This window comes from Podarcis muralis, chromosome 1 (genome assembly GCF_964188315.1).
Source record: "Podarcis muralis chromosome 1, rPodMur119.hap1.1, whole genome shotgun sequence".
Lineage (NCBI taxonomy): Eukaryota > Metazoa > Chordata > Lepidosauria > Squamata > Lacertidae > Podarcis > Podarcis muralis.
The window spans coordinates 72,462,299-72,477,485 of NC_135655.1; the positions used below are offsets into that span (position 1 = coordinate 72,462,299).

Here is a 15,187-nt window from a genome sequence, read left to right on the forward strand (position 1 = left end):
AGTTGGTGCCAATGGAAGCTTTTATCCTAATGTCAGTTTTGTCTCACAGAGTAAAACCATGAGGGTGGTACTGGAACCATAAAGCAAATTCTACCTGTTGAGTCTCTCCAAGAGAAACTTTCAAATCTGTCATCCCCACCATTACTAAGGAATGCTGTACAGGCAGAAAAACCAATCGACTCTAAATAGCTTATTTCTGCATCATTTTGATACCACAGCTATCTTGAAGGGACTGTTCAAAACATACCAGGCATGAACCATAAATAATTTCAGTATGAATCCATTTGAATCCTTTAATGCACAGACTCAGAAGGTCTTAAGATATACACAGTATCCGGTAGTTTAAAATGTAAAAACAATCCATCAGAAAAAAGGCAAAAAAGTTACTTTTCAAGCTTAGTAAACATACATTACAGACTTAAGCAATACATTTATCAAAGACTTTTGCACTGTATTTAGATCTAGTAGCAATTTTGTAATTCGTTTTTTAAAATAGCAAATCTGACACTGATGTTTTAAAATTTTGTAATAAATGAAGCTACTGATCTTATTTACAGTATAAATAGGCCTTTTTGGGGGGTGAAGATGATGTCCTGTCACATGTTGAAGAAAAGCTCTTAGCTCTTAAATGCAAAATAAAGCATTTTGAAAGTAAAACTATATATATTATATATATTTATATATATATATTTATAAATAAATATCTTCTGTTCTGAAATTCCCATGTGTGTCTTCTCAGCTCTAGAATACATACAATTTGTGGTCAGAGTTCTGTTGGTTTGTGTCATAACAATTTTTCACGAATCTTTATTCCTCTGCTGCTGCTCTAGAAAACTGCTTTTCATATAAGCTCATGACATGGTGGACAAACTGATACTGTTCGCAGGTCTGGATCATTCCTCCCCTGGGAAGAGAAGTGGGGGAGGGGGGAGATTTGGAAGCAGATATCCATTGTGTATCTCAAAACGATTAACAAAAATAACACAGCACAAATTGGGGTGGGGGGAGCTAAACACAAAAAACTGATCCTAAGTCTACTGGTTTTAAATAGTCTTCCTATTGGTAATGGTATTGAGTTCCTAGGGTTGCATCTAAGATCACTGGGGTAACATACCAGAGTTTTAAGGTCTGGGATCTGTGCTAAATGCTTCTCAAAAAATTATAACAAAATATAACATTAATCTCACTGTATCTGCTTGGCATAATCACACTGGTAATGGATCACAGGAAATTGCTTTTAGGTCATAGACTTCGTTTGGAAAAAGTGAGTTTAATTCTGCAGTTGTTGATACAAAGCACAACAAAAAGGTTTCGAATCGGGTTCCCCAAATCTATTTACACCTGGCCAATACAGTCAGAATAATGACAGCCATGGCATAGTGACAGTAAGATGGAAGGTTGCAGCAGCCTGCCTGATTGCATGTTTGGGAAGCTAACTGAAACCTAATCGACGAAAACCAGTGCTCCTCTCTGACTACATGCCCTCACGATGCACAAGAGCTGTTGCTGTCAGTGATATATGCATTCTCTGTGATACAACATTTAAATTCAGAATATGGTATCCAGCCCACAATTTTACATTCTTTGGAAGTCAGATGAGCCAGGTGAGGTTCACCCTGGCTTTTGGGTGAAGCAGCAAGATATGCTTTTTAATGTTCATGGAAAGTAAGAGATAAATATGGTGTAGATTCCAAGCCTGCTTATTTATTTAGACGAGTATTTATTTATACACTACCTACTGGTGTTGGATCAACTGTGTTCCCAGTCCTTTCAGTACTTCTCAGCTGTTACTGAAGCTGAAGGCATGTATCCGCTTTCCTTTCATACAATCTCTATAGCAGGCATAGGCAAACTCGGCCCTTCAGATGTTTTGGGACTACAGCTCCCATCATTCCTGACCACTGGTCCTGTTAGCTAGGGATGACAGGAGTTGTAGTCCCAAAACATCTGGAGCAGCCTATGCCTGCTCTATAGCCTTCCTGGTACAGGTGAAATGGTTACATATGACCACAAGATGGCAATCTAGCTACAGGAGTGATATCTGAAGTACTGTTGTACACTAATCCCGTCCGTCCCCAATTAACTTTCCATGTTACAATTGGAAGATAGGAATGCCCTCATGGGATCTGTATTCATATCTATACATCTGTATAAAATATAGATTCCCCTCCAAAAAAGCTATAAATTTTCCCCTGCATATTCAGTTAAGCTTATTCTAAGTCTGAGTTGACATTCCACTTCGCTAACATCACCCTGCTCACGTTGCATGGTAACAGTGAATCCAACTAATTTCATCTATTTAACAGTTCAAGTTTACTCTGAAGTTATGTTTCAGTGATTTCAGTGAAACTGATCACATATTTAAGTCATCAAATCAGTATTTCTGACATTCTGAATATACCTGTCACTTGTAAATAATACAAATGTAATTAATTCTCATCAAAACCATCCATTACATTCTTAATAGTCTGTAATTTCGTTTTTATCTTGTGTGGCTGCTTCCAGTATTTTTTCTCAGAAATATCCAAATTTGTCATTGTAATGTACCCTCCTTTTTTTTAACTAACTACAATGGAATAAAAACAAGAAAGAGATTTCTTAAAAAAAGATAAAATCAAATGGTAAAAATGTTTCAACGTTTCAAAAGGCAAGACTTAAAAGTGAATGTAAAAAAAAAAAGGGGGGGGAGCCTTCCTGTTGTACAAGATCTGGTTCACATGAAATGCTAAACCATGGTTTATAAACTACGATTTAATTTGAGTGTCCAAACCCAGCCCCGTGGCTCAGTCATGCTTTATCAACCACAAACAAGCCACATGAGTAAGCCATGGCTTATTGTTGATTCATAAACCTTGGTTTACATTAGCCATGAACCCAGCCCTTGTATCTATTCCCTAATACTTTCTTTAAACAACAATGATGGGCAACCTGTAGCTCTACAGATATTGCAGTACTCCAGTTCCTATCAGCCCCAGTCCACATGGGACAGTGGTCAGGGATGATGGGGTTTATAGTCCAACGGCACCTGGAAGACCACAGGTCTCCACCCCCGTTATAAATGATTTGTACAGCAGCAATACTTCCCAAAGAGACAAACTCTGTTCATATGCTAAAAAAGAAGAAAGCACTGGGTCTCCAGAGTTTCTTTTTGAAGGAAAAGTGAAAAAGAGAATAATACAAGATTCTCTCACCTGTCTAGCCGTAGCTGGCAGGTTGTTCTGAGTATGTCAACTGCGCCCTCGTTCTTCCACTGTTTGCAGCAAATGCTGGTGGCAATGAAGCAGCCAGTCCTACCAATCCCTGCACTGGCCAGAGAGAGAGAGGAACAGAGAATGAAGGTGGAAATCTTCAGAAAGAGCATCAATTATTCTCTTAGTATTTCAGATGTACCCTTGCCAAGTGTACAAAGCCCTGGAGAGAAACAAGCTGCATGCTCAGGATCACTCCTCACGGCAAGTCAGACTCTAGGAATGTTCACTGGTAACATTCAATCAGCGAGTATAGTGTGTGTACCTTTGTCCAAAACTCCTGAGCTACACAAATCAACAAGTGTACACTTTCGCACCTGCACTTGTACGTGTGTTGAGAGAGCTTGAACCTGTCTGTGTTCGGGTGAACATCTGGACAAGCCTTCTATGTTGTTTCATCCCCCACATGGCACAGTCAGCAGCAAGGGAAGAACAAAGCGTTCATAGTTTGTTGTAAATTGTGGTTTAACGCTGCAAGCCAGCCAGCCAGCCCAGAATGTGGGCAGAAACTATACCTAGGTCTGCGATAGGTTTTCAAATTTTAAGTAGCTGATTTTTTTTACTTTGGTAAGTGTGGTTTGAAGAAAGCAGTAACAGATAAGAAGACTCAGTTAATCAGAGTGTACTTGCATCTTACATGTCAATCAATCAATAGACTTTATTTGCGTAGCTGACAGGCCATAGCATCGAAGGACAAACACCGACAAAAATACATTACAAATATAGATACCATAAAATCTTATGACCTATTAAAACCTTAGGTAGAAACTGGATTATCATTCATCAATGACCCTTACATGTAATAATCATCTTACATGTATTTAATTTGGCCCTAAACCATTAAGCAAGGGGTGTGTCTGTATTAGTTTGTTTGTTTTTGCCATCATTACAGAATATGTGGAAACTCAGTTGGCATAACCTCTGTGTACCCCATAAGGAGAGTTTGTGAGAATCTGGTATGCAGAGAGACAGTTTAATAAGATGTTTTCCTTATCCAGAATAAGCAGTTCTCATTTATTTGAGGAAATGAAAAAGACAGAAAATAATGTTCTAACCATCAGCCATATATATATTCAGTGAAAGATTACCACATAGATTGGAGGAAAATGTTACAGGGTGCAATGCCAGACAGATGTTAGGTGAGCCATCTGGCTTCTGTCAGGCCTGATATGTCAACATGTCACTTTAAATAATGGAAGCAGCAAATAACAATTACTCCTCAGTCCAAGAGCTTTTCCCATTTTGCAGGTCTCAAGAACTGCTGGTAGCATCTCAAATGGATTTTCATTCATTGTCACTTAGATAATTTTGGCCACCAGCTGTGCCCTCGGGGGAAATGCTACTTGTGGGCAGTCTTTTCATCCAGCTCTATAGAGATGTATACAGGACCCAAGATATGATTTGATTTCCATCAACCACCACCACCACCAAAATATAATAAAAGATCCCCTGGTCTATAACACTGCAACAATATTGTTCTTCAGGTTAATCTTTGGTTATTGACCAGAGTTGTTCTTGTATTGCATTTATGGGTGGCAGCAAGTGATAAATTCTACTTATTATTTTATTTATTTATTTTTTTTGTTTATAATAAATTTTTTATTAGTTTTCCATAAAACAAAACAAAAACATAAACATAAACAAACAAAAACACGACTTCCCCATACCACCCCTTTTCTGCATTCTTGTTTCAAGATTTTTCAGCAACCCTCTAATCATAACTTAAATATATTTCATGTATTTAACTTCAGTTAGTTATTAATACAACTGTAGTTCTTTATCTCTTATAACTCTGAGCCCCTAATTTTCCAAATTACAACAGTTTTTAAGATAAACTTTAAATTTATTCCAATCTTCATCCACCGCCTCTTTCCCCCGGTCTCGAATTCTGCCAGTCATCTCTGCCAGTCCCATATAGTCGATCACCTTCGTCTGCCATTCTTCCAACGTGGGTAAATCTTGCGTCTTCCAATACTTTGCTAAAAGAATTCTTGCTGCTGTAGTGGCATACATAAAAAATGTCCTATCCTTCTTTGGCACCATTTGGCCCACCATACCCAAGAGAAAGGCCTCTGGTTTTTTAACAAACGTTCTCTTCAGAACTTTTTTTATTTCATTGTAGATCATTTCCCAGAAAGCCTTAATCTTCGGGCAGGTCCACCAAAGGTGATAGAAGGTTCCCTCCGTTTCACTGCACTTCCAACACTTGTTGTTGGGCAAATGATAGATCTTTGCTAACTTAGCAGGAGTCATGTACCACCTGTAGATCATTTTCATAATGTTTTCTTTTAAGGCATTACATGCCGTAAATTTAACACCAGTGGTCCATAACTGCTCCCAGTCAGCAAGCTCAATGTCATGCCCAATATCCTGTGCCCATTTAATCATATTAGATTTCACCATTTCATCTTGAGTATTCCATTTCAACAGCAAGTTGTACATTCTTGACAAATTTTTAGTATTGGGTTCTAACAGTTCTGTTTCTAATTTTGACTTTTCCACTTGGAAGCCTTTCTTTCTGTCCTGCTTGAATACTTCATTTATCTGTCGATAATGTAACCAATCTCTCACCTTAAACTTCAGTTTCTCAAAACTCTGCAATTTTACATTTTCGCCATCTTGTTCTATAATTTCACAATATTTAGGCCAATTAGAACCCATATTCAATTTTTTCACCTCTTTTGCTTCCATTGGTGACAACCACCTGGGGGTTCTACTTTCAAACAAGTCTTTATACTTAATCCAAACATTATACAGAGCTTTCCTCACGATATGGTTCTTAAAACCTTTATGCAATTTTACCTTGTCATACCATATATATGCATGCCAACCAAATCTGTTATCAAATCCTTCAAGATCCAAAATGTCTGTATTCTCGAGGAGCAGCCAATCTTTCAACCAGCAAAACGCTGCTGATTCGTAGTAGAGTCTTAAGTCCGGCAGGGCAAAACCCCCTCTATCTTTCGCATCTGTTAATGTCTTAAATTTTATTCTTGGCTTTTTGCCCTGCCAAACAAATTTCGATATGTCTTTCTGCCACCTCTTGAAACAGTCCATCTTGTCTATTATTTGTAATGTCTGAAACAGAAATAACATTCTAGGCAATACATTCATTTTGATAACAGCAATTCTGCCTAACAAGGAAAGTTTCAGCCTTGACCATATGTCTAAATCTTTCTTAACTTCTGTCCAACATTTATCATAATTGTCTTTAAAAAGATTCACATTTTTCGATGTCAAATTCACCCCCAGGTACTTCACTTTTTTTGCTATCTCCAAACCTGTTTCATTCTGGAATGTCTCTTTTTCTTCATTTGTTAAGTTTTTTTCCAAGACTTTAGTTTTTTGTTTATTCAACTTAAATCCTGCAACTTGACCAAATATCTCGATCAGTTCTAAAACTCTTTTTGTGCTAGTGATTGGCTGTTGCAAAGTCAAAACTAGGTCATCTGCAAATGCCCTTAATTTATACTCTCTCACTCCGACCTGAATTCCTTTAACCAACTGGTCCTTTCTAATCATATTTAGCAAAACCTCCAGAACCAGTATAAAAAGTAGGGGAGAAATAGGGCATCCCTGACGTGTTCCTTTCTCTATAGCTATCTCTTCCGTTACCACATTATTTACAATTAGCTTTGCCTTCTGCTCAGAATAAATTGCACCTATACCATTTTCAAAACCTTGGCCTACCCCCATCCCTTGGAGATTCTTTTTCATAAAACTCCAACTAATATTGTCAAAGGCTTTCTCCGCGTCCACAAAAATCAAAACCGCTTTTCTGTTAATGTTCATCTCCAACAGTTCCACAATGTCTATTATGTTCCTCACATTGTCAGACATGTGTCTTCCCGGGAGAAAGCCAGATTGATCTTTGTGAATCTCGCCTGTCAATACCTTCTTCAGTCTTTTTGCTAAAATGTCTGCAAAAATTTTGTAATCCACATTTAATAATGATATCGGGCGGTAGTTCTTAACCTGGTTCTTTTCAGTCTCAGTCTTTGGTATAAGTGAGATAAAGGGCTCTTTCCACGTTTCAGGTGCCTTTTTCCCCTCCAATATTTCATTGCAAACTTCTTTCAGTGGTTGCACTAAACCTTCTCTCAAAGCTTTATAATATCTAGCCATCAGTCCATCTGGTCCTGGAGACTTTCCCAGTTGTGCCTTTTGAATGGCCTCCTCTATTTCCTGTTCTGTTATTTTCTCATTCAAAATCAACTTGCCCTGTTCTGGAATTTTCGGTAGTCCATAATTTTTAAGAAATTCTTCTATTTCTTGTTCGTTTACTGGCCCTTGTGTGTATAATTTCCTAAAAAAACTTTGAAAACAGTTACTTATCTCATTTGGCTTATGAACATTCTTTCCCTCTATCTCCAAACAAGTAACTGTATTCAATTTTTGCCTCTTTTTCAGTTGCCATGCAAGGAGCTTCCCACACTTGTCTGCAGACTCAAAAGTCCTTTGTCTCATTTGTTTAATTTTCCATTCTATCTCTTGATTTGTCAGTTCCATATATTGCGTCTGATAATATTTTATCTCTCTCAAAATTTCTTGAGACTTTGGTTTTGACCTCAGTTTCTTTTCTCCTTCCTTCATTTTTTCTAAAATTCTTTCTTTCCTTTCATTTTGCTTTTTCCTCTTGATTGAATTCTGTTGTATCAGGAAGCCTCTCATCACGGCTTTACTCGCGTCCCAAATTGTTCTTTTTTCCACATCTGTTCTCAAATTTATCTCGAAGTAATCTTTCAATGTCTTTAGGGCCTTTATACAGAATTGTTCATCTCTAAATAGGGAGTCATTCATTCTCCATCTAAAGGATCCAGTTGTTGTCATTTTCATTTCCATCTTTACGGCATTATGGTCGGAGCAGGTTTTTGGGCAGATTTCTACTTTTTTAATCTTTGTAGCCATCACACTAGATACCCAGATTTGGTTGATTCTCGTCCATGTCATTTTAGATTCCGAGAAAAAAGTTCCCTCTCTCTCGAGAGGATTCTTTGTTCTCCAGATGTCAATCAAGTCCATGTTTTCCGTCATCTCAAAGAAAGTCTTTGGTAATCTTCCTTCTTTAGATATTGTCTGTCTTTGTGCCTTGTCCATATTTGTAGAAACCACTCCATTCATGTCCCCCATCATTATTATTTTGCAGTCGAGATAATCTAGTAAGGTCTCATGCAACTTCTTAAAAAATTCTGCCTTCCCATCATTTGGTGCATATACTCCAATTATCAAATATTTTTCCCCCTGGATCTGTACTTCAATTGCCAGGTATCTTCCTTCTTCATCCTTAAATTTTAATTTTGGGTCCAATTTTTCCTTTGCATAAATCACTACTCCTCTCTTTTTTACTTTATCGGAAGATATAAATTCTTGTCCCAATCTTTTGTTCACCAACAATTTCCTGTGTGCTCTAGTTATATGAGTTTCCTGTAGACATATCAGATCCAGTTGTTCCCTTTTCAAAATGTGGAAAACCTGTCGTTTTTTTCTGGGATGGTTCAAACCATTGCAGTTCCAGCTTAGAAGTTGCAGAGACATTTTGTTTGTTAGATGTTTGATCCTCCGACTGCTCCAAGTTTTTCTTCCTCTTCAGTTGGCAGTTGTGGTAGTCCAAATGATAGATTTGCAATGTCCGTTAACCCTCCTCCTTCTGATGTTAATCCTTGTCCTTCTCTTCCCGGATCCACCGTACCTTTCTGTAGGTCCTCTAGGTTTCTCTCCAAAAAGTACTCTTTCTCCTGTACTGTTCTTATTCTTACTTTCTTCCCTTTGTAGTTAAAGGACAACCCCTGTGGGAATTCCCACCTGAAGGGTATGAAGTTCTTCCTCAGCAAATTGGCAAGATCTCTATAAAAAGTCCTCACTTCCAAGATGTATTTAGGGATGTCCTTAAAGATTTGGACTTGAATGTTTCCAATCACCAAAGCTTTTTGATAGTGGAGGTTCAGTATCTTGTCTCTTTCCTCTTTGGTTCTAAAGGTGATCAGACAATCCCTTGACTTCTTGCTTTGCTTTCTACCAAGTCTGAAAGCAGTTGTTATCCCCACTTCATCTTCCTCCAGATCTCCTTGCCAATTTTCCAGAATTGCCTCTGTGAGAAATTCCGCCAGATTGTCCTCTTCTTTCTCTGGAACCTGTCTAAATTTCAGATTTCGTTCTTTCCGTTGTAATTCCAGTAAGGAGAGGGCCGCTTCATGCTCATTCACCTTTTTCTCAATCGGCACAAGTCTTTCCTGCGTCTCACCTGCAACAGATTTTGCACTCTCTGCAATTTTCCTTGTTTCTAAGGATTCCTGAATCAGTCTATTTATAGATTCTGTATTTGTTGCCACTGATGTGGTATTCAGATCCAATCTTGCTGTAAGTTCTGTCAATTTCTTTGAATTTTCTGTAGATTGCTTTGTTAAGGCCTCAAGGGATTGATTTATTTTAAGCAGTGCCTGTGTCATAGGTTCCATTGATGCTGCTGTCACACTGTCCGGTGCAGGCACTGTGTTGCCAGAGATTGAACCTCTTTTCTTTTGTGTTAGTTTAGCTTTGGATCTGGTTCTTATCTCCTCTGCTGTGCCACTCATATCCCAAGGCCGTTCTCACAGGAAAAACTTGCAATGGAAAATCCCACTATTAGTCAGTTACTTTGCAATTTTTCCCTCTTAGCCCTCAAGAGGGAGCAGTTAAAAGTTTCCAAGTTAGAAACAACAAAGAGACAGAAAGCCGGATGTAGAAAATCTCAAATCCGCCATTAAAGTTATAAAACTTTTTCTCCAATTTAAATTTGGTTAGTCCAATGTCAGTAACAAAGTCCCATTCAAATCCTAAATGTCTTAAAATTTTTTCACCATTTAAGGTATAGTCTATGTCCACTTCAGAGTTATTTTAAAGAACAGTTTTCCCGGTGTTAAGTCCTGGCAGGTCGTCCCGGGGATCAGAGCAGTGAAAGACTTTGTTTCCCTTTAAATTAAAAGTATCTTCACAAGACTGTCTTTTTTTCCCCCTTCTCCTGCCAATCTGGAGGGGAGAGATACTTTTGACAGCTCAGGTTTGACAGTTCGCAACTAAGTTTCTAATAACTGCAGCGAGGTCTTTCGTTGCTTTAAATTCCTGCAGTCCGGGGGGGGGGCAGACTTCCTTATTTTTTGCCCTCCCGTTTTCAGCCAAATTTTCTATTTTTAAAGGTTCCTGATTTTTTTCCCTTCTTACTCACGGGAATCCAGTCCAGATTTTCTTTTCAGGAAGAAATCGGCGCTCTCCGCTAATGGCGACGCGGCTTCACTCCGCAGGCTGGGTAGCGACTCTCAGCACCGCGCTCACTCCCGATGCCGCTCCGGAGCCTTTAAAAAGGCTCTTTCACAGTACCGGGGGGCGCAAAGGTGCCCACCGAGTCTCCTTGCTCTCAGGCTTCCGCGCCTGAGATTTTAGGGGTCCCCCACTCGCCGTAGCGGGTAAGACCCGAACTTGCGGAGCAGTCCTTCTCCGGAGCTCGGAGGTAGGACCGCCATTAAGCGCTGGCACTCATTTAATGAAAAATGAGAAACAAAAGTGACAAAGCATGTTGTACAGTGGTGCCTCGCAAGACGAAATTAATCCGTTCCGCGAGTCTCTTCGTCTTGCGGTTTTTTCGTCTTGCGAAGCATGGCTATTAGCGGCTTAGCGGCTATTAGCGGCTTAGTGGCTATTAACGGCTTAGCGGCTTAAAGAAAAAGGAAACAAACTCGCAAGAACTCGCAAGACGTTTCGTCTTGCGAAGCAAGCCCATAGGGAAATTCGTCTTGCGGAACGACTCAAAAAACGGAAAACCCTTTCGTCTAGCGAGTCATTCGTCTTGCGGGGCACCACTGTATAATGGAGTATTATTTAAGGACAGTTGCTACATGCATTTTGCAGCAGTACTTTCCTCATTTAAACAAGTTACAAAACGTATCTGAATGGCTGGGATAAGGGCATTGGACAAGAGGACCATCAAAACTGGACAGCTAGGAGTCTGGATAAAATAGCATTCTGTTAAGATACATTGACACAGCACTTGTGAACACAGGATAAACTGAAAATTCTGGCAAAAAGCTGTTTTAGAAAACTAATTTTGCTATATTATGCAGATACACTTTTAAGATTACTTTAAGAGGTTTGGCATACTGATATTTGTGCATTGATACAGCACAGTACATTTAAGGCCACCAGGATCTCATTGGTTCCCACTCCCCCGGCCAGTTTGTACAAGGAATGCTCATATTTGGTTTTAAAATTTCTCCGTCTAGAGTCATGACATTAAATGATTGTTCATTATATATGGTCAATTATGGACTCTTTCTGTAACCGTATCAAAAAGGGTATCTGCTTTAAAATAGGAATGTTCCCTGCTGCCTGCCGAAGTCCAGCGGTATAAAAAAAAGGAACTTATGTTATCAGAACCTGAATTTATTTTGTATGAGAACACTAACTAGTCTTTCATTTTGATGTATAATTTATGATAGCTGATCTCTGCTCATTTTCCATGCATGCTTGGCTGTTCTTATGATGTTCATAAAAAAATCAAAATGTATTTTAGTATTTATTTTTATTTAAAAAGCAAGTCTGCCATTTTCTACTGTGAACAAGCCCAGGAAAGCCCAAGAACAAAGCTATGAATTTTTACTGGGATAAAGATGATCTTGATCTCTCTCTCCTTCCCTCTCCCTCACGCACATAGATCATTCAATATTAACAGCGACTTTCCCAGAGACTATGAGTCACTTCATATGAATCCAGTTCATATGCTAACTGGGCAATTCTCACAGTGGAGGAGAACTCCTGTCCACTATGTATTGAATGTACCATGTGACCCCAGGACTCCACCTAGAGAATGATATATGAGAAGGTCAAATTTGCATAATTTCCCCTATATCTCTCTCTCTGTGTGTGCACACACATGTGTATAATGTTGATTCACCTGCAAACTCCTTCAGTGTCACCTGGATGTCATTACAAAAAATGAGTGGCAGAATTGGGATGGGGGAAATGGCTGCAGCTTCACCTCAGAAACCGGGTCACTGCCAGCCTAGGAAAAAGAATTAAATGAGCCTATCTCTACCCCCCCCCTTTAAACTGACTGTTTCCCCACATTGCATGGTTAATTAAGCAACCCACGCTGTTTTCCATTCCATCTGCACAGCAGATGGGGACAATAAAAGAGTCAGGTCAGTTCCAGCACAAACTCAAGTGAAAATGTCGGTATAAGGTTTTCACATCATAAAGGCTTCTGGGGCCATACTTCTGTGTTTTTTTTGGGGGGGGGGCTTCTCTTTGAAGTTCCAGTGCCAAATTAGAAGCAAGAGATGCTTCCTCACTACCTTACCTGACATAGGCTAACAGAACAGTAATTAAAAGCAGAACTTCACAGGAGGTGGATCATGCATAAATTGTACTCTCTAGTTACAGGTAGGTAGCCGTGTTGGTCTGCCGTAGTCGAAACAAAATAAAAAAATTCCTTCCAGTAGCACCTTAGAGACCAACTAAATTTGTTTTTGGTATGAGCTTTTGTGTGCATGCACACTTCTTCAGATACCTGAACTCTCTAGATCAGCATTGCAAGAGAAGGTTACTTTAACACAAGACAACTTCCTTAAAACTTCCCATGTTCTTTCCTCTCTCTTCATGGTGGTTTAACAATGCATAATTAAGCTACCTGCAGTGAACTATGATTGGAGCATTCTGTTCTTCTGCACACTGTGTGGCCTCTTCCACTTCCTGAACCAGCTGCAACAGGGCTGGTGCTTGATCAGGAGTCTTCTGATCTGGCCAAGAAGTATACCAGTAGTGTTTCAGATTTCTTATTTCTTCACCCTTCTATAAGAGAGTTATAAAGAGATTTATACAGGCAACCAGAAAAGGTATTTTCCAAAAGGTGAGACTCCCTAATGAGTTTTAAAAAACATTTTCTTGGGGTATGCAGTTTACTAACCCTTCTCAAAGGGGATTTGTGTAATAAGGGCTGATAACAAGATAGAAAATTAAATATAAAGATGAACTATTTAACCCATCTTAAAGCTACATTATTCTCCCCAAGGATGCATAAGGATCTGTTGTGCTATGTAGTCTTCTTATTCCAAAATTATTATTATTATTATTATTATTATTGAAAATTATATATTTTCCTGTCTTTTTGCCCAGATTTAATGATGTGTTGCTTTATTTAAAATTGCAAACTGCAACAATATCTTTGCAGCTATCTTTCATGAATGGTATATAAATAACTTTAAATATACAATTAACGCCAATTGCTGGCAAAGCCACACTGACTCTGCTGCTATCCTGAGATGGCCTCCTGGACTAAATTATGACATCAGAGTAAAATTAAGGCTTGCAATACTATGTTGGCAATGTAGGCAATTTACACTTTTCAGAGGTCATACTTTCTTGCTGCTATTCAGCAAACTGAAGAGCTGTTTTCAAAATATAATTATGTTCTTAATAATATTGGGAACATAAATGGAAATATATCATATTTATAACCTAATAGACAGAAAGCTATTTCTAACTGCACATACCACATGTCACTCTCTGTGAAAGCGTAAGACATAAAGCTTTCTTTTTCAAAAAAAATAATAGTACCCCTGTTGAATCAACAGATATGCTGCTCAGTTTTCAGGCATGCTAATTCATTCAGCCTGCTTCACTTTATGGCTGCTTAATCTTGTGCCTGATTGGAACAAGAGGTCAATGGAATGTTTGCTTCAACCTTTTAGGCATTGATGGGGAATTTTTACACTGTGCTAAACAGTTACTTTCAAATATATGCATCTATGGAAGGGCCCAAGAAAAGCATCATTTAGTACTAAAACTTAAATCAACAAGACCAGCTTAAATGATTTAACTTAATTCCAGTTTCTGGAAACTACAGGAGGGGAGAGTGCTGCTCTTGTGCTCAAATTCTGCTTGCTGGTTTCCCACAGACAAACTTTCAGCCACTGTGAGAACAAGATGCTTGACTAGACGGGCCATTGGCCTGATCCAGCAGGCTCTTCTTATGATCTTAAACTTTAAATCAGTTGAAATCATTAATAACTATTGGAGGGCAGTTGATTTTTAGGCGTTCTGATGTGTGGGAATGGCCTGAAGGAAATACATAGCACTAAGCATTTTGACCAGTGAAGTTTGGATTTAGTAAATAAACAAAACCCAGAGAGAAACTGAAACCACCAACACTTAATACTCCAACTGTACAAATCATTTAACTATGACAGAAGATGTTGCTTATGGAAAGTGTGGAAGATTTACTGTTTTATGAATCTCCATATGTCATTAAATTACGCTTATGATGGTTGCTGGCAGAAGAGGGAGAAAGGATCTTGATTGCACTTGGTTGCTCTGTATGGCATTGGGCAAGAGTCCTGTGTAGCACCATTTGTACCAAAGATGGTGCTGGAAGGAGCCTTTGTGGCACAACAGCACTGAAGACACCCAACTGCAGACATTATGCAGCTGGATACCTGCTCATGCCCCTGGCCCAACAACATTACAAACATTTACGAACAGAAGCACAAATAGAAGCGGCCATGAACACTTTGCTTCCAGTGCAACAGGTCACAGGAGGTCAGGCTGTGATGTCTGCTACTCAGTCAGAGAACACATAAAGATAAATTAAGCATTATAGTTGGCAGCTGAAAATGTAGGTTGGTCTTTAACACCACTTAAAACCTTCCAACAAAACAACACTGTATCCAACTTCTCTTTTATAAATCCTTTAAAAGACCCCCAAATCTTTACCGACCAAAGGCTCAGTAGACTTTAGGTTACAGTGGAAGGAAACCAAGCTTAATGAGCTATAAATAATAATAATAATAATAATAATAATGATAATAATAATAATAATAATAATAATAATAATAATAATAATAATGGCTTTTTGAAATACAGTGGTACCTCGGGTTAAGAACTTAATTCGTTCCGGAGGTCCGTTCTTAACC

General features: G+C 38.7%; 1 protein-coding gene across 15 annotated transcripts in view; it reads right to left on the reverse strand.

Annotated features, from left to right (window-relative positions):
• Nucleotides 1-267: 267 nt before the first annotated feature.
• PTPN5 (protein tyrosine phosphatase non-receptor type 5) overlaps nt 268-15,187 on the reverse strand; it is a 68,431-nt gene continuing 53,511 nt past the window's right edge. For 14 of the 15 annotated variants that reach the window (XM_028733250.2, XM_028733223.2, XM_028733194.2 and 11 more), the window contains 3 exons: nt 12,907-13,067; nt 3,192-3,305; nt 268-904 (listed from right to left, as the gene is read on the reverse strand). In XM_028733250.2, coding sequence (XP_028589083.2) covers nt 808-904; nt 3,192-3,305; nt 12,907-13,067 — 372 coding nt within the window. In that variant the 3' untranslated portion in view covers nt 268-807. Of the gene's footprint in view, nt 905-3,191; nt 3,306-12,906; nt 13,068-15,187 lie in introns of those variants that run through there. The other variant, XM_077931222.1, reaches the window with a different exon arrangement.